General features: G+C 52.1%; 1 protein-coding gene across 2 annotated transcripts; it reads left to right on the forward strand.

Moving 5' to 3' along the window:
- On the forward strand, positions 1 to 24,794 carry SPI1 (Spi-1 proto-oncogene). Of its 2 annotated transcripts, none has more exons than XM_032282276.1 (5): positions 1 to 262; positions 2,751 to 2,847; positions 20,511 to 20,698; positions 21,551 to 21,713; positions 24,093 to 24,794. In XM_032282276.1, exons 1-5 carry the CDS (start codon positions 218 to 220, stop codon positions 24,410 to 24,412), a joined length of 813 nt encoding a protein of 270 aa, XP_032138167.1. In that variant the 5' UTR covers positions 1 to 217; the 3' UTR covers positions 24,413 to 24,794. The 2 variants fall into 2 exon arrangements, with proteins under 2 accessions (XP_032138167.1, XP_032138166.1); XM_032282275.1 differs by having other exon boundaries at positions 2 to 262; positions 2,748 to 2,847.
- Positions 24,795 to 25,554: the final 760 nt, after the last annotated feature.

Consider the following 25,554-nt stretch of genomic DNA (forward strand, 5'->3'; position numbering starts at 1 on the left):
TCTCCCAGCGGCAGGCCGTCGATAAAATCAGGAACTTGTGCTGGCCCTGCAATGTCAAGGGAGGGGGCTCACCCAGGGCTCCTGTAGCTCAGGGGGCAGGCCTGAGCCCTGCACCCGCCCCACGGCCGTCCAGCCCCCGACGGGGCACCCCATCCTGAGGGGCTCTGCGCTGGCCCCCACCGAGGCAGGGGATCTGACTGACTCGGAGCCCGGCTGGATGTTACAGGCGTGCAAAATGGAAGGGTTTCCCCTCGTCCCCCCTGTGAGTACCGGGACTCCTCTACCAGCCCAGCCCGTGGCCCTCGGACGCCTGCCTGCCTGCTCACGAACCTGCCAGCCCACCCGCTGCCCTCCTGGCTTGCTATCTGTGGGAAGTCAGGGTTTCCTCCCTGGAGCTCCTGGCCTGAGACCCAGCGAAGGGGCCATTGGCTTCCTCGGAGCATGCCCTGGCGGGCTGAGGCCGGGCCACGGTGGGGCTGTGATCGGTGGGGCCTGAACAGTTATTTATAGACAGGGCTTGGGTGGCAGGCGGAGGCCGGGGCTCCTGGGGAGGGTGCTGGGCTGAGGATGGTGAGGGCGGCAGCAGAGAGGTGCAGGAGGGAGATGGGGAGACTGGCTATGGGGAGGCCGGTCCCCTGGACAGGAAGGGGTGAAGGCAGCAGGCAGTAGCCTTGGCCATGGCCTTGGGGCTCCTGGCGACCGAGGCTGATGGAACTCTGGGTCTCCAACGCCCAGTCTGGGGCCTGGCACAGAGGACATGATTGTTGACCAAAAGGTCTGGGCCATGGGCCATGGGGGGCCACAGGAGGCAGGGGCTGGTGCTAGGAAGGAGCCCGGAGCGGAGCTGAGATGGTACAGTTAGTGTCAGCCCCAGGGCTGGAGTTCAGGGAGAGGCACGGCAGGGGACAGGGACGGGGCTGGGACAAGGCCGGGACAGATTGACGCTGGGTAGGACCTGGGTTGAGCATGGGACTACAGTTAGAATGGGGGCTGAGGCTGGGACAAGGACAGGGACTGGGTCTTGGGGGTGAAGAAGCGGGAGCCCCAGGGGAACCTGAGAAGATCGCCACTGCTCCTCACTCTCAGTGACAGTTGCAGCCTGAGGCAGGTGTCAGACCAGGGTCCCTCTGAGAGGACCCTTCTCCCTTTTCCTACCCCATGTCCTCTCAGGGGTGGGGAGGCTTGAGGGGAGCTAGGAAGGGCTTGGCAGGCTGCCCCCTGACTCCACGTCCCTGGCCTACAGGCAGCTCCCTTCCCCCACTGTGCGCTGGCTCAGAGCCACCCCAGGAGGCTGGGAGGCACCCCAGGTCTGACATCACCCCGACCAGACCAGAGCCGGCCTGACATCCTGCACAGGCTGCGCTGCCTGGAAACCCAGAGGGGCAGGCTGTGTCTCGGGCTCCCGGCCTCCTCACTCGGCCAGCCAGCCCACTGGCGTCCACACTGTTACCCCTTCCCACCTGGGACCACGAAGGGGGTGGCGCAGGCAGAGGGGGACGGAGGTTGTCTCAGGAAGACCCAATTCTGCCTCAAGAAAGCCGCAGGCCCACTGTCTCTGACCCCTGACCTCTCGATGCTGAGTTCCAGGTGGAGCTGGAGGGGAGGCAGAGCTTCCAGGGCCGCCCCTAGGTTCCCCAGTCCTCTCTGCAGCTCCATGGTTACTCTGAGTGTCTCTTGGTAGGGTGGGCTCCCAAGGCTGCCCCGGCTCCCTAAGCCTAGTCCTGAGGGCCACAGTGACTGTTGTGCAATCCTGGGGCACACGCCGGGGGGGCGGGGAGGCCTGATGACTGTTGGGAAGGCTCCGGGTGTGCATGGCCCTGTGTCTGTGCCAGTGGGGGGAGGAGGACAGGGAGGAGGGGGGAAGGAGGGGGGAAGAGGAGGAGGAAAGAAGGCGGACAGGGAGGAGGGGGAGGAAAATGAGGACAGAGGGGAGTAAGGAGGGGGAGAAGGAAGCAGAGGAAGCAGAGGGTGGGTGAGGAGGGAAGGAGGGGATAGGGAGGACTCAGGAGAGAGAGTGAGGGGATCAAGGCCCTCCATGCGCTCGGCCCCCAAGCCTGCCAGGATGACCCCGCATCAGCCATCAGTGTGGATGTCACTGTGGCGCCGCTCGTGCCCAGGCTGTGTGGGGGGCACAGGCCGTAAGAGCAGGGCTGGGCAGGCAAGTGTGTGCGGGTGAGTGTGGGGGCGGACTGTGAGCGGCTCTGGGGGCGTGAGTGTGCGTGTTGCTGGCTAGAACGTGGTGTCGTGCGAGTGTCAATCAAGGCAACTGTGCGTGTGCCCACGAGCTGAGTGTACCATGTCTCCGTGAGGTGGGTGACCTCTGAGTGGGCATGAAGATGTGTGTGTGCGGGACAGTGTGTGTGAGCCTGAGAGTGAGTCCGTGTGTGGGACTGTGTGAGGCAGTCACAGGGATCTTGTGGACCTGTGCATCAGTGTGACCAGGAGAGGTGTGTGGGATGAGGATGAGGGCACATGGGAGTGAGTGTGTGTGAGTGGGAGGGGCTATGGGGAGTAGCGGCGGGGACCCCAGTCCTCCTGACCTCTGGCCTCCAAGGTCCCTGTCACCCCTTTTCAGGCCTCCCGCGTCCCCTGCCCCACTCTCTGTCCCAATTCCAGGCAGAGGGAGGGCTGTAGGCCCAACGCAGCCACTGAGCCAGAGAAGGTGGTGGGGACCCAGTGTGCTGGGGTGCTTCAGGCTTGGCTGGGGTCCCCCACCATGGGGCAGGCTCTGACGCCTCCTCTCTCAGCAGCCATCAGAAGACCTGGTGCCCTACGACACGGATCTGTACCCACGCCAAACGCATGAGTATTACCCCTATCTCAGCAGTGATGGGGAGAGCCACAGCGGTGAGTGCCCAGCCTGCCCATCCCCCACCCCCCCACCCAGCCTGGGCTCCTGGGGTCTGGAGAGAGAAAAAGAAGAAATGATTCCCAGGACTGCTTTGGAATTCTGAGAATTAGGTCACGTTAGCTCTCTGGGGGAGCGAACTGCGGCATCACCATGCACTCCCACACCTGAGCCTCCATTATTGAGCCTGTGCGGGTGTCAAGGCGCAGGGTTTGAGTCTTCTACCGTTATCTTCTGGCTCTGCCCTTGAGGTCTTGTTTATAAACAAGGAAACAGGCTTAGGGTACTAGGAGATTTGTACCAGGTCACATGGCTGCTGGGTGGAACCCAGGTCCGTCCGCTCCGGTCCTGTGCTCTTTCTTCCGCCCCTGCCTATCTACCCACCTCTTCTTCTCTGTTCTCGTCACCCTCTTTGTCCCAAACTCCCCGTCAACGCATCCACACTCTCTGCCGTGTGTGGTTAGCAGGGTTTCCCAACCGTGGCACTGCTGACATTTTGGGTGGGATGACTCCGGGGTGGACTGTCCTGGGTACCATAGGAAGCTTAGTGGCATCCTTGCTTCTACCCACCACATGCCAGGGGCACGGCCAATCATGACAACCAAAAATGTCTCTATCCATTGCCAGATCCCCCCAGGGAGGCAAAATCACCCCGAGTTGGGAGCTGCTGGGCCAAAGGAAACCCTATAGGGACCGCTTGTTGAGCGAGGCCGAGGGCCCCAGTTTGCTGAGGTGGGAGGAAGAGGCCTGGGCCATGGGTTCCTTCTGGCTGTCCAGTCCTACTGGATCTGACTGTCCATCCCAAGGCCCAGCCTCCATCCTGGAGCAAATTCAGGGGATGGGAGAGAGGCATTAGGTGCCTGGGACATGAGCAGGGGCTGTGAGAGGTCGCCCGAAGTGGATCTTGGCTTATCGGACATCCCTGACCCAAAGCGAGGTGGCCCAGTCAGTGGGTGAGTTGGGGGATTCCTCAGGGCGTCTGGGACCTGGGCAGACCAGCGACTGGGGTGTCTGCACCCCAGGTGGCAGAGGCCCACAGCCGAGGAAGGTGTCACTCCTGAAGGCCACCCCTGTGGCCGGTCATGCCTGAAGCTCTGTTCTGCAGACGCGCCTGTGGCGTCTGAACCTGATGGGCTCACCTAGGGATCCACGTGTGCCTGGCCACAGTTAGGGCCCTCCCATCCAGAGGCCAAGCTTGGAGAGCAGCTTCATCGGGAACTCAGGCTGGAGGCCGCATCCCGGGAGCAGGCGGTGGATATGCCTCCAGGTCACAGCGGGGCTTGCATCTTTTAGAATCTTTAGGGTTAGAAAGCCTTAAAAATATCCTTTTTCATTCCTTCAAGCTTATATGTGATTACGTAAGAAACACATCCTCTCTGTGGAAAACCCAGGCAATGTAGAGGGAAAGTCCCCCTCCTCCATTTCCACCCCAGCTCTCCCAGTAAGGGTGAAGAGCCAGGTCTGGGGGACCCAGAGACCGCACACCCACCTTCCCACTAAACAGTTCCAGGACCCCAGGAGGTCTCGCTGGGCCCCAGGACGGGCGCCCCCTGGTGGCCTGGGTCCCCACAAACAGTGCTGCTGGGCCTCCTCCATTGAGGACGCGTTCTCCCTGGCCCAATCCCCATTCTGTTCACCAGGCTTGGGTGCATTTCCTTTGGCCCTTTTGCAGCCTCAGTTTTCCTTCCGGTAACATGAGGGCATTGCCCACATAGCTGGAAACCAGTGAGGCTTGGGGCTGGGCCTGATGGAGTGAGCACTTTAGAGAAAGCATGTGTTTTCCTGGCTCAGGGGCCAAGCAGGTTCCTTACATCTGGGGTGGGGCTCTAGGAATGACTCCTGATTGGATGCCTGGGCACCCTGTTTTGGTCACAAACCCCCAGTTCCTCCAGAGCCTCCACCAGTGTTCCCAGGCATCCTCGGCCGTGCCCCTGGCCCGCTGTGAATTGTTGCCAATCAGGGCATCTGGGCTGTCCTTTTCTTTTTTTTTTTTTTTTAAGACTCAGTCTTGCTCCTGTCCGTCAGGCTGGAGTGCAATGGCACAATCTCAGCTCACTGCAACCTCCACCTCCGGGGTTCAAGTGATTCTCCTGCCTCAGCTTCCCGAGTAGCTGGGATTATAGATGCCCGACACCAAGCCCGGCTAATTTTTGTGTTTTTAGTAGAGACGGGGATTCGCCGTGTTGGCCAGGCTGGTCTCGAACTTCTGACCTCAGGTGATCCACCCGCCTCGCTCGGCCTCCCAGAGTGTTGGGATTACAGACGGGAGCCACTATGCCCGGGATTCTTTTTGAGACAGTCTTGCTCTGTTGCCCAGGCTGGAGCGCAATGGCACAATCTCAGCTCACTGCAGCCTCTGCCTCCTGGGTTCAAGTGCGTCTCTTGCCTCAGTGTGCCAAACAGCTAGGATTACAGGCACATACCACCATGCCCAGGGCTAATTTTTGTATTTTTAGTAGAGATGGGGTTTCACCATGTTGGCCAGGCTGCTGTCAAACTCCTGACCTCAAGTGATCCACTTGCCTCACCTCCTAAAGTGCTGGGATTACAGGTGTTAGCCACCGTGTCCAGCCTGGGCTGTCCCTTTCTATATCCACTGGAATGTATTGTCTGAAGACTCAATAATAGAGACCCCCACAGACTTCCATCAATTCCTGCATGTCCTCTTTGTCCACATTTTTAGCTACCAAAGAGTAGTGACAAAGCTTTGGCCCAGCCCTGGCTTACCAGCTGTGAAACTTGGGGCAAGTAACATAACCTCTTTGCGCCCCCGTTGCCCCATTTATAAAACTGCGAGGATAAAAAGACTTACTTCCTAGAGCTGTGATGATTCAGTGAGGTAACACATGTAATCTGTGAGACAGGGTAATGTGCAGAGGACGAGGCCCATGCTACCTTCACTGCATCCCCCCAAGGCAGGAGGGACAAAGCAGCTGGGGAGTAGGAGAAGCACGGAGGGCTCTGTGAGAGACCAACTGGGTCATTTTCCACTGACCCAGGAGACAGCCAACCTGCCACCCACCCCCACATCCATGCACTCACCCTCCCATACACCCACCTGCTCGTCCATCTTGCCAGCCACTTCCCATCTGATCCACTTATCCTCCCTTGTCCATCAAATGGTCTCTGAGTATATGCCATGTACCAGACATTGCTGTAGGCTCTGGGGGGTCCATGATGAGCACCCCGACAAGGCTACTGCTCTCACAGAGCCCACCCTCCAGCGAGGGAACGGGGATATAAACAATCAGACAAGCAGACCATTTTCCGCAGATGTAATATGGAGTGTCTACACCGGGGGCTGCTTTCATTTGAGTGGCCCGGAAAGGCCTTTGAGGAGGTGGCAGCTGAGCTAAGAGAAGGAACTCGTAATTCACATGTGACCACAGGTAGGGGAGAGGTACTCAAGGTAAAGGGAACAGAAAGCGCAAAAGTACAGGGGACCCTGGCGGAGGACCAGAGAGGCCAGTGGGCACAGGGCAGCGGATAGACCAAAGGGGTCAGCTGCTCACACAGGCTCGCAAGCCATGGCAGGAGTTTGGATTTTATCACACACACAATGGGAAGCCACTAGGGGTTCTGAGAAGGGAAATGACATGATCATGATCTAAATAACCTTTCATGTATGTGTGTGTGCTGACAGTTTAAAATACAATCTTTATTTATTTATTTTTTTTGAGAAGAAGTTTTGCTCTTGTTGCCCAGGCTGGAGTGCAGTGGTATGATCTTGGCTCACTGCAACCTCCACCTCCCAGGTTCAAGCGATTCTCCTGCCTCGGCCTTCCAAGTAGCTGGGATTATAGGTGTGCACCATCATGCCCAGCTAATTTTGTATTTTTTAGTAGAGATGGGGTTTCACCATGTTGACCAGGCTGGTCTTGAACTCTTGACCTCAGGTGATCTTCCCACCTCGGTTTCCCATTCCCAAAGTACTGGAATTACAGGCATGAGCCACTAGACTTGGACTTTTTTTTTTTTTTTTTGGAGATAGGGCCTCGCTCTGTCACCAGGTTGGAGTGCAGAGGCATGAGCATAGCTCACTGCAGGCTTGACCTCCCAGGCTCAGGTGATTCTCCCACCTCAGCCTCCGGAGTCACTGGGACTACAGGCGCCTGCCACCATGCCCGGCTAATTTTTGTATATTTTGTAGAGATAGGGTTTCACCATGTTGCTGAGGCTGGTCTCAAACTCCTAGGCTCAAGTGATCCACCCCCCTCGGCCTCCCAAAGTGCTAGGATTACAGGTGTGAACCAGCACCTGACCAAAATATTCTAATTTTTATTTTTATATATTTTTGAGGTTTTATTTTTATTTATTTTTTGAGCTGGAGTCTCCCTCTTTCACCAGGCTGGAGCACAGTGGCACAATCTCAGCTCACTGCAACCTCCACCTCCTGGGTTCAAGCTGTTCTACTGCCTCAGCCTCCCAAATAGCTGGGATTACAGGCACGTGCCACCATGTCCAGCTAAATTTTGTATTTTATTTTTATTTTTTGAGGCAGAGTTTCACTCTTTCACCTAGGCTGGAGTGAAGTGGCATGATCTTGGCTCACTGCAACCTCCACCCCCTGGGTTCCAGTGATTATCCTGCCTCAGACTTCCGAGTAGCTGGGATTATAGGTGCCTGCCACCATGCCCAGCTAATTTTTTTATTTTTAGTAGAGATAGGGTTTTGCCATTTTGGCCAGGTTGGTCTTGAACTCCTGACCTCAGGTGATCCACCCCCTCAGTCTCCCAAAGTGCTGGGATTACAGGTGTGAGCCACCATGCCCAGCCTTTTTTTTTTTTTTTTTTTGACAGAGTCTCAGCGGGGCACCGTGGCTCACACTCATAATCCCAGCACTTTGGGACCCTGAGATGGGTGAACACTTGAGGTCAAGAGTTTGAGACCTGCCTGGCCAACATGATGAAGTCCCATCTCTACTAAAATACAAAAATTAGGCTGGGCACAGTGGCTCGCGCCTATAATCCTAACACTTTGGGAGGCTGAGGCGAGTAGATCACCTGAGGTCAGGAGTTAGAGAACAACCTGGCCAACATGATGAAAGTGGTCTCTGCTAAAAATACAAAAATTAGCCGGGCATGGTGGTGGGTGCCTGTAGTCCCAGCTGTACTCAGGAGGCTGAGGCAGGAGCACTGCTTGAACCTGGGAGGCAGAGGTTGCAGTGAGCTGAGATCACGCCACTGCATTCCAGCCTGGGCGACAGAGCGAGACTTCATCTCAAAAAAAAAAAAAAAAAAGACAGGGTCTCACTTTATTACCCAAGGTGGAGTGCAGTGACGCAATCTTGGTTCACTGCAGACTCTACAAGGTTCAAGCGATTCTCCTGCCTCCGGACCCCAGCTAGCTGGAACTACAGGCTTGTGCCAGCCCCGGTGAATTTTTTTGTATTTTTAGTAGAGATGGGTTGCCCAGGCTGGTCTCAAACTCCTGGGCTCAAGGAATCCTCCTGCTCCGGCCTCCAAAAGTGCTGGGATTAGAAGTGTGAGGCACCACACCCAGCCTATTTTTTTATTATTAAAGTTACAAATACTCATTGCAAAAACTTAAAAAATACAACAGCATATCAAACATACATCCCCCTCTTCCCAATCTCATTTCCCACTGAGAGCACCTTAGTCTATCCTTACAGACATTTTATTCTGCATATATAATCCTAAGTGTTGGTAAGTATATATACATACACATACATATTTTATTCATTCAATAATGGAATTTCGTATCATGCCATTCTGCAATTTGCTATTTTTTACTTTTTCATGTAGGCATTTCTCCATGACATATGTAGCGTATCAGAGATTAGGAAAAGCTATTTTTCCAGTCTTTCCATTCCAGTCCTGTGTAAATGTACAAATCCAGATGTGGAATACGTAGAGTGTTATTCATTAGCAAACATTTATCGAGTGCCTCCGATGTGCCAGGCAGAGACAAAACAGTTTGATTTTTCAGTTTGAGATATTTTCTATTTACTTGTACGATCAGAATTCAACTTTAGTCATTTGCAACACACACACATACACACATTCACATTTCTCCACACATCCCCAATTCATTACTGTATATGGTAACTTTTGTTAAATCAGCATTTGAATTTTCCATTGTTATGACCGTGTGGCTGCTACTCACAGCTGAGCCACATGGCGTCCTTTCCTTACCTGTACTTTCTCATCCTCGTATTTCTTTTCTTTCTGGGACGGTGTCTCGCTCTGTCACCCAGGCTGGAGTGCAGTGGGTGTGATCTCGGCTCACTGCAGCCTCAGCCTCGCAGGTTCCAGCGATTCTCCTGCCTCAGCCTCCTGAGTAGCTGGGATTACAGGCATGCGCCACCACGCCCAGCTAATTTGTGTATTTTTAGTAGAGATGAGGTTTCACCATGTTCACCAGGCTGGTCTCAAACTCCTGACCTCAAGTGATTCGCTGGTCCTGGCCTCCCGAAGTGCTGGGATTACGGGTGTAAACCACCGTGCCTGGCCTCATCCCCATATTTCTGAGGGGCAATGTAGCAAGGAGATAAAAACCCTTCTTCTGAAACCAGGCTGCTGAAACTCATCCCCCATCTCCTCCATTGCTATGCAGGGTGACTATGGGCAAGACCTTCAGCTTCTCTGTGCCTCAACTTCTTCATAACAATACCAACTTCACAGGATTGCTGTAAGGACTGACTGAGCCGCTGTATGTCAAATGCTTAGAACAGTGCCTGGAAATAGCAAATGTTTTGCACAGATTTGTTATCACTATCATCTCCCAAGAAAGGGTGTATGGGAGGTGAGATTTTTGTTGTGGTGGTGATGGTTTTATTTTGTGTTTTACCTCTTGTCTTTTATTCTGGGCTCTCACTTGATTAATCGTAGTTTGGCTGTGTATGGAAATCTAAGTTGAAAATCATTTTTTCCCTTAGAAATTTGAAAGCATTTTCTACTGTCTTCTGGTTACCGGAATTTTTCCTATGAAGTCTGATGCCACTCTGTGTTCTTTTAGATTTCTTTTTTAAGTAACTTAGTTTTCTGTTTGTTTCATTTGCTTTTCTCTCTCTCTCTTTTGTTTTCTTTCTCTGGAAGTTTTTAGTATCTTCTCCCAATACCTCAGGGTTCAACTGAGTAAACTTTTTAAAAGATCACCTGACACCTGCAATCCCAGCACTGTGGGAGGTCGAGGCAAGTGGATTATGAGGTCAGGAGTTCAAGACAGCCTGGCCAAGATGGGGAAACCCTGTCACTACTAAAAATACAAAAATTAGCCGGGTGTGGTGGGGTGCGCCTGCAATCCCAGCTACTCAAGAGGTTGAGGCAGAGAATTGCTTGAACCCAGGAGGTGGAGGTTGTAGCGAGCCAAGATCACACCACTGCACTCCAGCCTGGGTGACAGAGCGAGACTCTGTCTAAAAAAAAAAAAAAAAGTCACTCAGGGTGGAAAGTAGATGGAAAAGAGGCAAGAATAGGAGCCGGAAAAAAAAATTGAGGAAACTATTGGAATAATACAGGGAAGAGATGGTGGCCTGGACGAGGGTGGTGGCAACAAAGACAGAAAGTGGGGGGACAGATTCAAGATAGATTTTGAAGATTGATTTTGAAGGGCTCATAGGATTTACTGTATTTTATTACTCTTTTGTTTGCTTGCTTGCTTTTTTGAGACAGAATCTCACTCTGTCGCCTAGACTGGAGTGCAGTGGCGTGATCTCAGCTGACTGCAACCTCTGCCTCCTGGGATTGAGAGATTCTTGTGCCCCAGTCTTCCAAGTAGCTGGGATTACAGGTGTGTGCCACCACACCCGGCTAATTTATTTTTTGTGTATTTTTAGTAGAGACAGGGTTTCACCATGTTGGCCAGGCTGGTCTCAAACTCCCGACCTCAGGTGATCCGCTCACCTCGGCCTCCCAAAGTGCTGGGATTACAGGAATGAGCCACCGCACCTGGCCTATTACTTTTTTTAATTGTGGTAAAATACACATAACATTAACCTTTTTTTTTTAACCATCTTAACCGTTTCTTTACATTTTAAGTGTATAGTTCTGTGAGATTAAATACATTCACATTACCACTACCATCCAGCTCTATAACTCTTTTTTAAAAATTTTATTTACTATTTTATTATACTTTAAGTTCTGGGGTACATGTGCAGATCGTGCAGGTTTGTTACATAGGTGTACACGTGCCGTGGTGGTGGTTTGCTGCATCCATCCCCCCGTCATCTACATTAGGTATTTCTCCTGTTAGCCCTCCCCAGTCCCCCCCACCCCCATCTCTATAACTCTTTTCATCTTGCAAAACGAAGATCCTGTATTCATTGAACAACTCCCCGTTTTCCCTCCCCACATCCTCTGGCAGCTACCATTCCACTTTCTGTCCATACGAACTGGACTATTCTAGGTGCCCCCATGAGTGGTATCATACAGTATTTGTTTTTATGACTTCCTTTAGCATAATGTTCTCAAGGCTTACCCATGGTGTAGCATGTGTTAGAATTTCCTTCTTTTTTTTTTTTTTTTTTTTAAGATGGGGTTTCACCATGATGGCCAGGCTGGTCTTGAACTCCTGACCTCAGGTGATCCACCCACCTAGGCCTCCCAAAGTGCTAGGATTACAGGCGTGAGCCACGCGCCCGGCCTAATTTCCTTCATTTTTAAGGTTGAATCGTATTCCATTGTGTGTGCGAGTCAGATCTTTCGTATCCATCCGCCCGACACTTGGGGTGCTTCCACTGTTTGGCTATTGTGACTGACGCTGCCATGAAGGGGGGTATAGGAACACCCTGTTTTTGGCCGGCCACGGTGGCTCACACCTGTAATCCCAGCACTTTGGGAGGCCGAGGCAGGCAGATCACGAGGTCAGGAGATGGAGACCATCTTGGCTAACACGGTGAAACACCGTCTCTACAAAAATACAAAAAAAAATTAGTTGGGTGGGATGGCGTGCACCTGTAGTTTCAGCTACTCAGGGGGCTGAGGCAGGAGAATACCTGGGCGGCAGAGGTTGCTGTGAGCCGAGATCGCGCTGCTGCACTTCAGCCTGGGCAACAACCACTGTCTCAAAAAAAAAAAGACTTTTTAATTTTTCAAAATATATACCCAGAAGTAGGATTGCCACATCATATGGTAATTCTATGTTTCTTTTTTTTTTTTGAGATGGCGATTCTTGTGCCTCAGCCTCCCGGGTAGCTGGGATTACAGGCATTCGCCACCATGCCCAGCTAATTTTTGTATTCTTAGTAGAGACGGGGTTTCTCCATGTTGGCCAGGCTGATCTCGAACTCCTGACCTCAAGTAATCCGCTGCCTTGGCCTCCCAAAGTGCTGGGATTACAGGCATGAGCCACCACACCTGGCCAGTAATTCTATTTTTATTTTTTGAGACGGAGTCTCACTCTGTCACCCAGGCTGCAGTGCAGTGGCATGATCTCAGCTCACAGTGACCTCTGCCTCCTGGGTTCAAGTGATTCTCTTGTCTCAGAATCCCAAGTAGCTGGGATGACAGGCACTCCAACACGCCTGGCTAATTTTTGTATTTTTAGTAGAGACAGGGTTTCGCCATGTTGGCCAGGCTGGTCTCAAGTTCCTGACCGCAGGCGATTCACCTGTCTTGGCTTTCCAAAGTGCTGAGAAGGTGTGAGCCATTGTGCCCTGACTACTTTTAATTTTATTAAAGATTAAGCCATCATCTATTTCCCATAATGGCTGCATCATTTTACATTTCCAACAACAGTATACCAGTGTTTTTTTGTGTGTGTTTTTTTGAGAGGGAGTTTTACTCTTGTTGCCCAGGCTGGAGTGCAATGGTACCATCTCGGCTCACTACAACCTCTGCCTACTGGGTTCTAGTGATTCTCCTGCTTCAGCCTCCCTAGTAGCTGGGATTACAGGTGCCCACCACCATGCCCATCTAATTTTTTGTATTTTTAGTAGAGACGGGGTTTCACTATGTTGGCGATCTACCTGCCTCAGCCTCCCAAATTGCTGGAATTACAGGCATGAGCCACTGTGCTTGGCTACAAGTATTCTCATTTTCTGCATCTTCAGCAACACTTGTTATTTTCTGTGGGTTTTTTTTTTTTTCATAGTAGCTCTCCTAATGAGTGTGCTGGAATTTGCTATTTATGATAAGGTGTTTTTTGTTTGTTTGTTTGTTTGTTTTTTGAGACGGGGTCTTACTCTGTTGTCCAGACTGGAGTGCACTGGCACGATCTCAGCTCACTGCAACCTCCACCTCCCAGGCTCAAGTGATTCTTCTGCCTCAACCTTCCAAGTAGCTGAGATTACAGGCGCATGCCACTACACCCAGCTAATTTTTGTGTTTTTGGTAGAGATGCAGTTTCAGCATGTTGGTCAGGCTGGTCTTGAACTCCTGACCTCAAAGGATCCACCCAACTTGGCCTCCCAAAGTGCTGGGATTACAAAAGTGAGCCACTGTGCCCAGCCTACGATAGGACTGGTGAAGAAACGAAAGTTCCAAAATGTGACTTTCTATCCATCCTTCCATCCATCTAATTTCCATATACTTCTTTATCCTTTCATATCACTAACCATCTACCCATTCATTAATTTATTCACACATCCATCTACTTGGCCACCTTTCCAATTGTCCTTGCCTCTACCTACCGAGCCCTCCATCTCGCACTGGCCTATCCGTCTAACAAATATATACTAAGTATCTTTTATATGCCAGGCCCATTGCTAGATGCTGTGGAATGAATAAAACACAGGTCCTGCAAGATCCAGCTTTGTAATAAGGGAAAGAATTAAAGCTCTAATAATTAGAATCCAAGGTAGAGAGGAAGAAGTGCCATGAAACCTGCAGGTCTCTGTTCTCTGAGCCTCTTTCTTTCTTTCTTTCTTTCTTTCTTTCTTTCTTTCTTTCTTTCTCTCTCTCTCTCTCTTTTCTTTCTTTCTTTCTTTCTTTCTTTCTTTCTTTCTTTCTTTCTTTTCTTTCTTTCTTTCTCTCTCTCTCTCTCTCTCTCTCTCTCTCTCTTTCTTTCTTTCTTTCTTTCTTTCTTTTCTTTCTTTCTGAGACGGAGTTTCACTCTTGTCACCCAGGCTGGAGTGCAGTGGTGCTATCTCGGGTCACTGCAATCTCCGCCTCCCGGGTTCAAGCGATTCTCCTGCCTCAGCTTCCCGTGTAGCTGGAATTACAGGCATGTGCCATCACACACAGCTAATTTTGTATTTTTAGTAGAGACGGGGTTTCACCATATTAGCCAGGCTGGCCTCAAACTCCTGATGTCAGGTGATCCACCTGCTTCGACCTCTGAGCCTGTTTCTACATCTGAATATTTTTCAAGAGAGGCTGGGCTTCAGGAGTCCTAGTCTAGAGGTTGATGATCTTGTGAGAAGGTGTTTTTCTTGGCCCCTCCTTTCTAGTTCGTCATCTTTCTTCTCTGTTTGGATCACACTTTTGTTCCCCTGGGAAGAGCCCAGGGCTTCAGGCTGGAGATTCTCTTCTGAGGAGATAAGGTCAACTGAATGACACTTAAAGGTTGACATTTTTTGTGTGGTTGTTTTGAATGTGATTTTATTTTTGTACTGGTGACGTACAGGTGTGACACCAAAACACTGAGTAAGACTAGGGATGTGTGGGCAGGACTTTGGCCCCAGATTGAGAACGGGTTTAGAGGGAGGAAATGAGAGATGAAGACGAATGGGTCATTTCTGGCTGGCTGGATAACAGTTGGATGGATAATGGTTCAATGATGAATGGATGATGAAGGATAGATGGGTGGGATGATGGGGGATGATGGATAGATGTAGGGTGGATGAAGAATGACAGCTGATGGGTAATGATGGTAGTCAGGTGGATAAGAGCTGTCATTAAAATCTCTCAGTGAAATCACCAAGGCATGTGTATACCTATGTAACAAACCTGCACGTTCTGCACATGTACCCCAAAACTTAAAGTATAATAAAAAAATTAAAAATAATAATAATAAAATCTCTCAGTGTTGACTTGGTGTGGTGGCTCACGCCTGTAATCCCAGCACTTTAGGAGTCTGAGGCAGGCAGATCACAAGGTCAGGAGTTTGAGACCAGCCTGGCCAACATGGTGAAATCTCATTTCTACTAAAAATACAAAAATTAGCCAGCAGGGTGGCACATGCCTATAGTCCCAGCTACTTGGGAGGCTGAGGCAGGAGAATAGCTTGAACCCAGGAGGCAGAGGTTGCAGTGAGCCAAGATTGTGCCACTGCACCCCAGCCTGGGCGACAGAGGAAGACTCCATCTCAAATAAATAAATAAACTCTCAGTGTCACCCCAGGTCTTAAAGTTTTCATTAATCATCTTGTTTCTCAGAGGTGGTATGGTATAGTGGTAAGATTTCAGTCCTTGGGGTCAGATACAGGTGGGTTTGGATTCTGATTCCATCAATGTCTGCTGCAGACAAAGGACTTAACTTCTCTGAGCCACAGATTCCTCCTATGCAAACGATAGATTATACCATATGGCCACCTCCTGAGAGCTAGGGTTAGGATTATTTTTATTTTTATTTTTTGAGACGGAGTTTCGCTCTTGTTGCCCAGGCTGGAGTGCAATGGCGCGATCTCGGCTCACTGCAACCTCCGCCTCCTGGGTTCAGGCAATTCTCCTGCCTCAGCCTCCTGAGTAGCTGGGATTACAGGCACGCGCCACCATGCCCAGCTGAATTTTTGTATTTTTAGTAGAGACGGGGTTTCACCGTGTTGACCAGGATGGTCTCGATCTGTTGACCTCGTGATCCACCCGCCTCGGCCTCCCAGAGTGCTGGGATTACAGGCGTGAGCCACCGCGCCCGGCCAGGGTTAGGATTAAATGAGCTAATGTAGATTGAATACTTAGCACAGTGCCTGGTATATTAAAAAATACGCTAAAAGCTAATTTTGTTAATCATTTAATCAAATATCAAGATCTCCTGTGTGTTGGGTGCCTACTGGTTTGTAGAAAGGAGGGTCCAAAGCCATCTCCAGATATGCAAATGACATTATATTTTTTCGTGGAGCTGAGAGTCATGCTGAGGGGCACATGGGTGGCCCCTGAATGGATGGTCTGGGTGGCCCAGTGAAGGGACACAGAGATACAGCAATGAGTTGTAGAAGACTCATTGGGAAAGGAGGTCTGAGGAGCCCAGGAGTGCGGACCTTCACACTATGAAGGAGTCCTTGTATTGTGTTCTCACAGAGGGCCCTGTATTCAGAACGGTTCTGTCTACCAGACAGCATTTACTACATAATTGCCTGAGCACTAAATCAAGGGTAAAGGCGAGGTTTCCATTGGGCCTTCGGAAACCTTAATTGTAGCTTGGAGTCTCTTTCGGCCTTCAGGAGAGCCCCGGTGGAGTCCCAGTTTTTGTGAGCACAGAAGCTCCTTGGGGGCCTGCATGTGCGGATTCCTGGCTCCCCTTAGTGCTTCTGCTCCAGGGGTCTCCAGCAGGGCCCCACATCGACAGGCTTTCCCAGCACCTCCAAGTGATGGATGAAAGTCAACTGAGACCAGCTTTGGGAAATGCTGGCCCAGGCTGGGACCACTGCAGTGAGGTCATGGGTCTAAAGTGGCGCTAGAACAGAGGCGGCGGTGGGGAGGAAAAGGGAACAGTGGGGTGCCTCTCACCCCACACCTAGGGCTGCATGCACACAGGGTCCCACAGCCCTGGCGTGCGAGTGGGTTCAGGGAGGGGTGGTTGAGCGGCAGAATCCATAGCCATTATACCAGGACCTGGGCACTCCAACTTGGGCAGGGGAAGCAAAAATGGGCAGGAGTGGGGTTGAAGCAGGGATCTACAGCTGGAGAGGAATCCTCTCACCAAATCCCAGAGCCCCAGGGCAGCCTCCTCACTAAAGAGCAGAGCAAACTCTCCCACAGCAAGGAGAGCTTCGGGATCTTGTTAACTCACTGCAAGATGAAACAAGATGAAAGTACAAATTGAGTTTTGTTTTGTTTTTGCTTCAGGTTTAGATAATTTTGCAGAGGACAGTCTAAGAGGTCTCTTTTTTTTTTTTTTTTTTTTTGAGATGGAGTCTCACTCTGTCACCCAGGCTGGAGTGCAATAGCACGATCTTGGCTCACTGCAACCTCTGCTTCCCTGGGTTCAAGGGATTCTCCTGCCTCAGCCTCCGGTGTAGCTGGGATTACAGGCATGTGCCATCATCCCCAGCTAATTTTGTATTTTTAGTAGAGACAGGGTTTCACCATATTGGCCAGGCTGGCCTCAAACTCTTGATGTCACGTGATCCACCTGCCTCGACCTCTGAGCCTGTTTCTACGTCTGAATAATTTTCAGGAGAGGCTGGGCTTCAGGAGTCCTAGTCTAAAGGTTGATGATCTTGTGAGAAGGTGTTTTTCTTGGCCCCTCCTTTCTAGATTCCTCATCTTTCTTCTCTGTTTGGATCACACTTTTGTTCCCCTGGGAAGAGCCCAGGGCTTCAGGCTGGAGATTCTAAAAATACATTAAAAAAAAAAAAAAAGAGGCAATAATTCATTGGTTTGTGAATGTTTGTTGAGTGCCTACTGTATTTAGGCACTGGGAATATAGAGGTGAGCAAAACCAGGCCCTGCCCTCATGGTGCCATGCTCAGGCCCCAACTGCAGAGACAACATGGTCCGCTAACGTTATTTCTCTGGGCCACTGACCAAGGTGGCCAGGAGCAGGGAGAAGAAGAGAAAAGAAACATATATTAAAAGCATTTGCGGGCCAGGCGCAATGACTCATGCCTATAATCCCAGCACTTTGGGAGGCCGAGGCAGGCAGATCACAAGGTCAGGAGTTCAAGACCAGCCTGGCCCATATGGTGAAACCCTGTCTACTAAAAATATAAAAATTAGCTGGGCGTGTTGGTGGGCGCCTATAGTCCCAGCTACTCTGGAGGCTGAGGCAGGGGAATCGCTTGAACCTGGGAGGCGGAGGTTGTAGCCAGCCAAGACTGTACCACTGCACTCCAGCCTGGGTGATAGAGACTCCATCTCAAAAAACAAACAAACAAAAAATGTTTGCGGTATGCTTGCTTAAGTGCTAATCCAGGCTCTTTTTTTCAGTTAAACATAATTTTTTTGTAAGCCCCTCCCCCTGCACACTGAATACTTTTTTGTTAAGAGACAGGGTCTCACCAGGCACAGTGGCTCACACCTGTAATCTCAGCACTTTGGGAGGCTGAGGCGGGCAGATCATGAGGTCGGGAGTTCAAGACCAGCCTGGCCAACATAGGGAAATCCTATCTCTACTAAAAATACAAAAATTAGCCAGGCATGGTGGTGTATGTCTGTAGTCCCAGCTACTCTGGAGGCTGAGGCAGAAGAATCACTTGAACTCAGGAGGTGGAGGTTGCAGTGAGCTAAGATTGCGCCACTGCACTCCAGCTTGGGCAACAGAGTGAGACTTCGTCTCAAAAAAAAAAAAAAAAAAAAAGAGACAGGGTCTCACTCTGTCACCCAGGCTGGAGGCAGTGATATAGTCATAGCTCACTACAACCTCAAATTCCTGGGCTCAAGCGATCTTCTCGTATCAGCCTCCCCAGTAGCTGGGACTACAGGTGTGCTCCACCATGTCTGGCAAATTAAAAAAAAATTTTGTAGAGATGGGGTCTCAGTATGTTGCCCAGGCTGGTCTCACTCTTCTGAGCTCAAGTGATCCTCCCTCCCCAGCCTCCTGAGTAGCTGGGATTATAGGTGTAACCACACTCAGTGGGAATCCAGGCTCTTTAGAATATACTGTTATTATTATTATTAATGATAATGATGAAGTTAATGTTTATCAAGGTCTTACTTTGTGCCAAGTTGTAGTCTAAGCACTTTGGAAGCAATAAGTCATTTGCTTCTCAAAGCAAGTCTATGTGATGGGTATAACTGTTAGCCCCATTAAACAGATGAGGACACTGAGGCTTGGAGATATAGAATGACCTGACCATTGTCACACAGTGGTAATTGGCAGAGCCAGAACTTGAACCAGGACTACCTTTCTCTCCTCTCTGCTATTGGCTTCCTAAAGGTGGGAGTCTGGGCTGTCTGGACTGTGAGGCCAAATAATTACACATGTAGAACAGGGCCTCTGTAACCACCCAGGTGCGTTTCTGACTTTTACACTGGGGAATGAGAAGCTGGGGGAGAAAAAAATGTCTCGTCCATGGTCACACTACAAAGCCACCGAGCAGCATGATTAGAAAGCGGGGACTCAGATCCAGTCCAGACCCCAAATTCATCATTATTTATTATGGATGTGTGAGTAGGTGTTTATGTGAGACAGAAAGAGAGAGAGAGGCCGGCAGTCATGTGTACACATGTACACACACGCACGCGCACACACACACGTACACGTGGCTGGTGGTAGACTTATCCCAGAGCCACTGCATGGACCTGGAGTCTCATAATGCTCCCTCTTTGGCCCACATGAGACAGTCCCTCTGGTCACTTTATTACCACGCTTCATTTTGGACCCTGAATTGTGCCCAGGAAGTCCCGCAGACGCGTGGCAGTTTTTGTTCCTGGAAAAGGTGCTCAGTCCCAAGCCCAGTCCCAAGACAGGGTTTTCAGTGGCACGGGGCTATTTCCCAGACTTGAGTCCACCCCACCACAGACTCTGAAGGGACCCACAGGTGGTTTTCCAGGAAAGTCTCAGGTCCCAGGAACACAGGCGCCACTGCCTAAAAGTCTCAGGTCATGGGAACACAGGTGCCACTGCCTAAGGTCATGGCTTTGAAGAGGAAGGGCCACCTTGTGTCTGGACAAGTTTTGGTGTGTGAGAAATGTCAGCCCTGTGACTTTGCTGTCACACCTTGGCCATGTGACAAGGCTATGTGTGTGTGTGTGTGTGTGTGTGTGTGTGTGTGTGTGACAGAGAGAGACTGTGGGCAGCCAGGGAGCTGAGGAACCCATGAGAGGTTTTTTTGTTTTATTTTTTGGTTATTTTTTTTGAGACAGAGTCTCACTCTGTTACCCAGGCTGGAGTGCAGTGGCACAATCTCGGCTCACTGCAACCTCGGCCTCCTGGGTTCAAGCAATTCTCCTGCCTCAGCCTCCCGAGTAGCTGGGACTACCGGCGTGTGCCACCATGCCCAGCTAATTTTTTGTATTTTAGTAGAGACAGGGTTTCACCATATTGGTCAGGATGGTCTTGATCTCCTGACCTTGTGATCCACTTGCCTCAGCTTCCAAAAGTGCTGGGATTATAGGCATGAGCCACCTGCCCGGCTGGGAGGTCTCAGGAGGGGAAGGGAATCAGCTTTCCCTGAGGGCCTGCTCTGGTGCTGGTTTACAAATACGACCTCATTCGTATCCTCCCAGTAGCTCTGATCCCCATTTTACAGGCGACTCAACTGAGGTTAAAGAGGCCACATACGTGCCTGAGATGGCACAGCAAGTACATGGCAGAGCCAGGATTAGACGCTCAGTCTGTGTGACTGCGCAGGAAGCAGGATGGAATGCTGAGAACACGAGCTTCGGTTTAGATCTGAGTCCTGGCTCTGCCCCTGACACTTGTGACCTTTGGGCATGTTATGTGGCTGCTCCAAGCCTCAGCGTCCTCATCTATAAAATGCAATCCTAGAGTAACTGTGCAGGTGGCGAGCGTTAAACGAGATGGTTAACGTAAACTGCCCAGCCTGGTGCAAGGCAAAGGCCCGCTGTGGCCCGGCAGTATTATTTAATGTTACTGTAAACTTTTCCTGCCCTCCCTAACCCTGAGCTCACCCCATGCTGCCTGGCTGTCCCCCACAGACCATTACTGGGACTTCCACCCCCACCACGTGCACAACGAGTTCGAGAGCTTCGCCGAGAACAACTTCACGGAGCTCCAGAGCGTGCAGCCCCCGCAGCTGCAGCAGCTCTACCGCCACATGGAGCTGGAGCAGATGCACGTTCTTGACACCCCCATGGTGCCACCCCATGCCAGTATTGGCCACCAGGTGCGTGCCACTGCCTGCCCCGTCCCCCAGGAGACTGCCAGGCCTGTGGTGGGGCCCGGGAGCTTCACAGGAAGCTGACACAGGCTCTTACCCAACTCGGCTTCCTGCCCCACGGCGCCAACGGCGGCTGCAGCCCCAACGGCTGCCGCCTGACCCCCCGAGTGACCTCGTGACCCCACACCCCTTATCTCCTCTTGCCCCAAGGATGGACATACCCCAGATAATTCTCGCACCCTCACTGAGCCTCCCCACCCCAAAGCCTTATTGTGGGCACTCCTGGCCCTCAGTGTCTGCCACCCCTATTCACCAGGCCTCATGAGTCCTGCACCAAGCCACTTAACACCTCCACTGACCCTGCCTCTCCCCAGTGACCCCCCCTACTGACCTAACCCGGATCAGTGACTTTTGCTGACCTCTACCACCCCTACTGACCTCCAGGCTTCCTCCATTCACTCATCACCCTGCCTATCAAACCCCCTTCCAGACCCAACGCACTGGCCCCCAGCACACCCACTTCTGACCCCAGCCCATTGCAGGGTCACACAGCACCTCCACCAGGAGGAGAATCAGGCACTGCAGCCCTGAACTGGGAGGCTCAGCTGGGAGTGCTGGGCGGGCTGGATGTCAGCACCCCTCGCCCCACAGCCTGCATTCCGTATGCAGCACCTGGACTGGCCCCCACTTTTCCCTGTCTGTCCCCCATTTTTCCCTGGCCATCCCCCAGTCTCCTGTTGCCTGCCATCATCCCCTGCCGTCTGCACTCCCTCTTCTCTCCCCAGCTGACCTCCCTCCCAGCCCCCTGAGCTGTAAGCTGGCCCTTCCTGACTCCGATCTCCTTCTCCCACCATCCAGGTCTCCTACGTGCCCCGGATGTGCCTCCCGTACCCGTCCCTGTCCCCGGCCCAGCCCAGCTCTGATGAGGAGGAGGGCGAGCGGCAGAGCCCCCCACTGGAGGTGTCTGATGGCGAGGCAGACGGCCTGGAGCCCGGGCCTGGGCTCCTGCCCGGGGAGACAGGTGGGGTGCCTGGCCCTCCACCCCACCCCGGCTGTGTCTGTGCCCTGCCCCCACCCAGCCAGGCTAACTGACCCAGCAGCCATGCCACCGAGCGCATGTGTGTGTATGCCATGTTTGTCAACGTGTGTGTTTTGTGGGGCTGTCTGTGGCTGTCTCTATGTGTGTGTGTGTATCTGCTGTGAGTGCATGCAGGCATCTCCATGAAGTGTGCCAGGTGTGTGTGTCTCTGTGCCCTGAGTGTGTGTGGATCTGGGTGTGTGTGAGCAAGTGTGTGTGAACAGGTATGGGTAGGTAAATGTGTGCGAGTGGCCATGTGAGTGGGTGTGTGGGAAGGTGAATGTGACAGCTGGTGTGGATGAGAGTGGGTGTGGGCATGTTTGTGTGTGTGTCAGCATATGAATGCATTTCAGCGTGAGTGTGTGCATGTGTGTGTGAGGTGTGCAGGTATAGTCACGTGAGTGGGTGTCAGCAGTGTGTGTGCATGTGTGAGCAGGGATGTGAGCATGGTGTGTGTGAGTGGGTGTGTGTGAGCAGGTGTGTGTTAGTATGTGTGAGTGGAGGTGTGGGAGGTGCATCGTGTGAGCATGTGTGTGAGCAAGTATGTACATGTGAATGTGTATATGAGCGGAGGCATGTGTGACATGAGTGTGTGAATGGTCATGAGTGTGGGAGCAGGTGTGTGTAAGTGGATGTGAGTGGGCGTGAACATGCTTGTGTATGTAAGCAGGTGTGTGTGAGCAGGAGGGTGTGAGCTGGGGTGTGTGAGCATGTATGTGTATATGTGAGGTTTGTGCATGTATCTGAGTGGATATGTGTTTTAGCATGTGTGAGCATGTATGTGTTCCCGTGTGTGAGGGGGGTGAGGGCATGTTTGAGCATCTGCGTGAGTGGTGTGCATGTGAGTGGATGTGTGAACAGGTGTGAGAGCAGGTGTGTTAGTGTGTGTGAGAACAGGTGTGAGTGGGCTGGGCACAGTAGCTCACATCTGTAATCCTAAGCACTTTGGGAGGCTGAGGCAGGTGGATCACCTGAGGTCACATGTTTGAGGCCAACCTGGCCAACACGGTGAAACCCTGTCTCTACCAAAAATACAAAAATTAGCTAGGCGTGGTGGTGCACGCCTGTAGTCCCAGCTACTTGGAAGGCTGAGGCAGGAGAATCGCTTGAACCTGGGAGGCAGAGGGTTGCAGTGAGCCGAAATCACGCAATTGCACTCCAGCTTGGGCAACAAGAGCAAAACTTCGTCTCAAAAAAAAAAAAAAAGGAGTGGAAATGAGTGTGTGTGATGTTCGAGTGTGTGAGCAGGTGGGTGTGAGCATGCATGAATATGCATGTGTGTGAGCAGCTGTGAGTGGGTGTGTGAGCAGAATGTGTGTGGGCAGGTTTATGTGTTGGCAAGTATGAGCATTTGAGTGTGCAAGTGGGTGCCCAAGTGGTTGTGTGAGCAGGTGTGTAAGCATGCAGGTGGGTGTGGGTGTCAGCATGGGTGTATGAGCAGAATGTGTGTGCATATGTGAGCAGATGTGAGGTGCAAGTGTGTGAGTGGTGTGATGTGAGCAGGTGTGAATGAGGTGTGAACGAGCTGGTGTGAGTGTGTGTAAGTGCATGTGGGGGCAGGTGTGAGATGTGAGCATGCATGTGGGCAGGCATGTATGAGGTGTGAGTGTGTGGTATGAGCATGTGTGTGCAGGTATGAGTGAACAGGTGTGTGTATGGGTAAGATGTGAGCATGTGTGTGAGGTGTGAGCTTGTGAGTGGGGGGTGCGAATGTGTGAGGTGTGAGCATGTGTGTGAACATGTGTGAGCGTGTTTGCGAGACCTGGTGTGAGCTGTGTGAGATGTGTGTATAAACAGGTGAAGTGAGTGTGTGCGACCGTGTGAGTAGGTGTGAGCATGTGTGAGTGTGCGTGTGAATGATTTGAGGTGTATGAGGATGTGTGTGAACAGGTGCGTTGTGTGAGCAAGTGTGTGAATGTGGGGCATGAGAATGAGTGTAAGCAGGTGTGTATGTGGGTGTGTGAGCATGTGTGTAGGTGTGAGTGGTGTGTTGTGTGGGTGTGTGAGGGTGTGTGTGGGTGCACGGTGTGAATGCATGTGTGGTTGTCAGTGGGTGCGAACGAGGTGTATGAGCAGGTGAGTGGGTGCACGGTGTGGGTACGTGTGTGGGGTGAGTGGGTGTGAATGGGTGGGCGCGAGCAGGTGTTTGTGTGTGTGCATTAGTGTGGGTGCGTTGTGTGTGCACACCCAGCGCGGGCTGGGGTAGCCATTTCCCTGCCTTTCCCGGCCGCCCCCGTTCCCGGTCCCCGTGCGTGCGCGCGGCGGTGGGGGCGGCTCCTGTGTGGGCCCCGGGCCCCCTCCCACCGGGCCCTCCCCCCGCAGGCAGCAAGAAGAAGATCCGCCTGTACCAGTTCCTGCTGGACCTGCTCCGCAGCGGAGACATGAAGGACAGCATCTGGTGGGTGGACAAGGACAAGGGCACCTTCCAGTTCTCGTCCAAGCACAAGGAGGCGCTGGCGCACCGCTGGGGCATCCAGAAGGGCAACCGCAAGAAGATGACCTACCAGAAGATGGCGCGCGCGCTGCGCAACTATGGCAAGACGGGCGAGGTCAAGAAGGTGAAGAAGAAGCTCACCTACCAGTTCAGCGGCGAAGTGCTGGGCCGCGGGGGCCTGGCCGAGCGGCGCCACCCGCCCCACTGAGCCCGCAGCCCCCGCCGGGCCCCGCCAGGCCTCCCCGCTGGCCATAGCATTAAGCCCTCGCCCGGCCCGGACACAGGGAGGACGCTCCCGGGGCCCAGAGGCAGGACTGTGGCGGGCCGGGCCTCGCCTCACTCGCCCACGACCCCCCTCCAGCCCCTCCCCACAGCCCGCTTCGCCCCCCTCCAGGACTCCGCCCCGGCTGCGGGAGGCCACCTGGGCCTCGGAGGCCACCTGGGCCGCAGACCCCACCGGGGCAACCTTGCTGAGGACGACCCCGGGTACTTCCTTGGGAGTCTCAAGACCTTGTGTAAATCGGACCTCCCGTCACCCCTCCCACCCATTAACCTCCTCCCCGAAAACAAGTAAAGTTATTATCAGTCCATCCTTTGCAGCACAGAGTCTCCTTTAAAACTTGCTGTGTACCTCGTCTGGCCCCTGTGTGCTGCGGCGTCTCTCTTTTGTCATTTGTCCATCGGGTGTTTACTGAGGACTGTACCCAGTGCTGGACCCTGGGGACGTGAGGACCAGTGACACACAGCGCCTGACCAGGAGTCAGAGCTTGGTGAAAAGAGCAAGTCCTCAATTGTGATTAGGGAAATCGATCCCGTTTTAAAGCTCTCTGCTCCTGACAGGTTTTTTGTTGTTGTTTTTTTGAGACGGAGTCTCACTCTGTTGCCCAGGCTGGAGAGCAGTGGCACGATCTTGGCACACCACAACCTCTGCCTCCTGGATTCAAGCGATTCTTCTGCCTCAGCCTCCCGAGTGGCTGGGACTACAGGCAGGCATCACCACGCCGGCTATTTTTATTTTTTTAAATTTTTAGTAGAGACCTGGTTTCACCATGTTGGCCAGGCTGGTCTGGAACTCCTGACCTCGGGTGATCCGCCCACTTCGGCCTCCCAAAGTGCTGGGATTACAGGTGTGAGCCCAGCCTTTTTTTTTTTTTTTTTTTTTTTAGCCTTGATGAGGTTTGAACTCATATGATGATGACCATAGCAACAACATTGGATTTTCTGGTCAGTTAGTACCTGCCAACCTTGAGATATGGAGTCTAATATCACTCCATTTTATAGAATGGGAAACTGAGGCTTGTAGAGGCCAAATAGTTTGCCCAAGATCACAGCCGCTGAGTGGCCAAGTTG

The sequence above is a fragment of the Sapajus apella genome, unplaced genomic scaffold (assembly GCF_009761245.1).
Source record: "Sapajus apella isolate SASKATOON/1434 unplaced genomic scaffold, GSC_monkey_1.0 scaffold14, whole genome shotgun sequence".
NCBI lineage: Eukaryota > Metazoa > Chordata > Mammalia > Primates > Cebidae > Sapajus > Sapajus apella.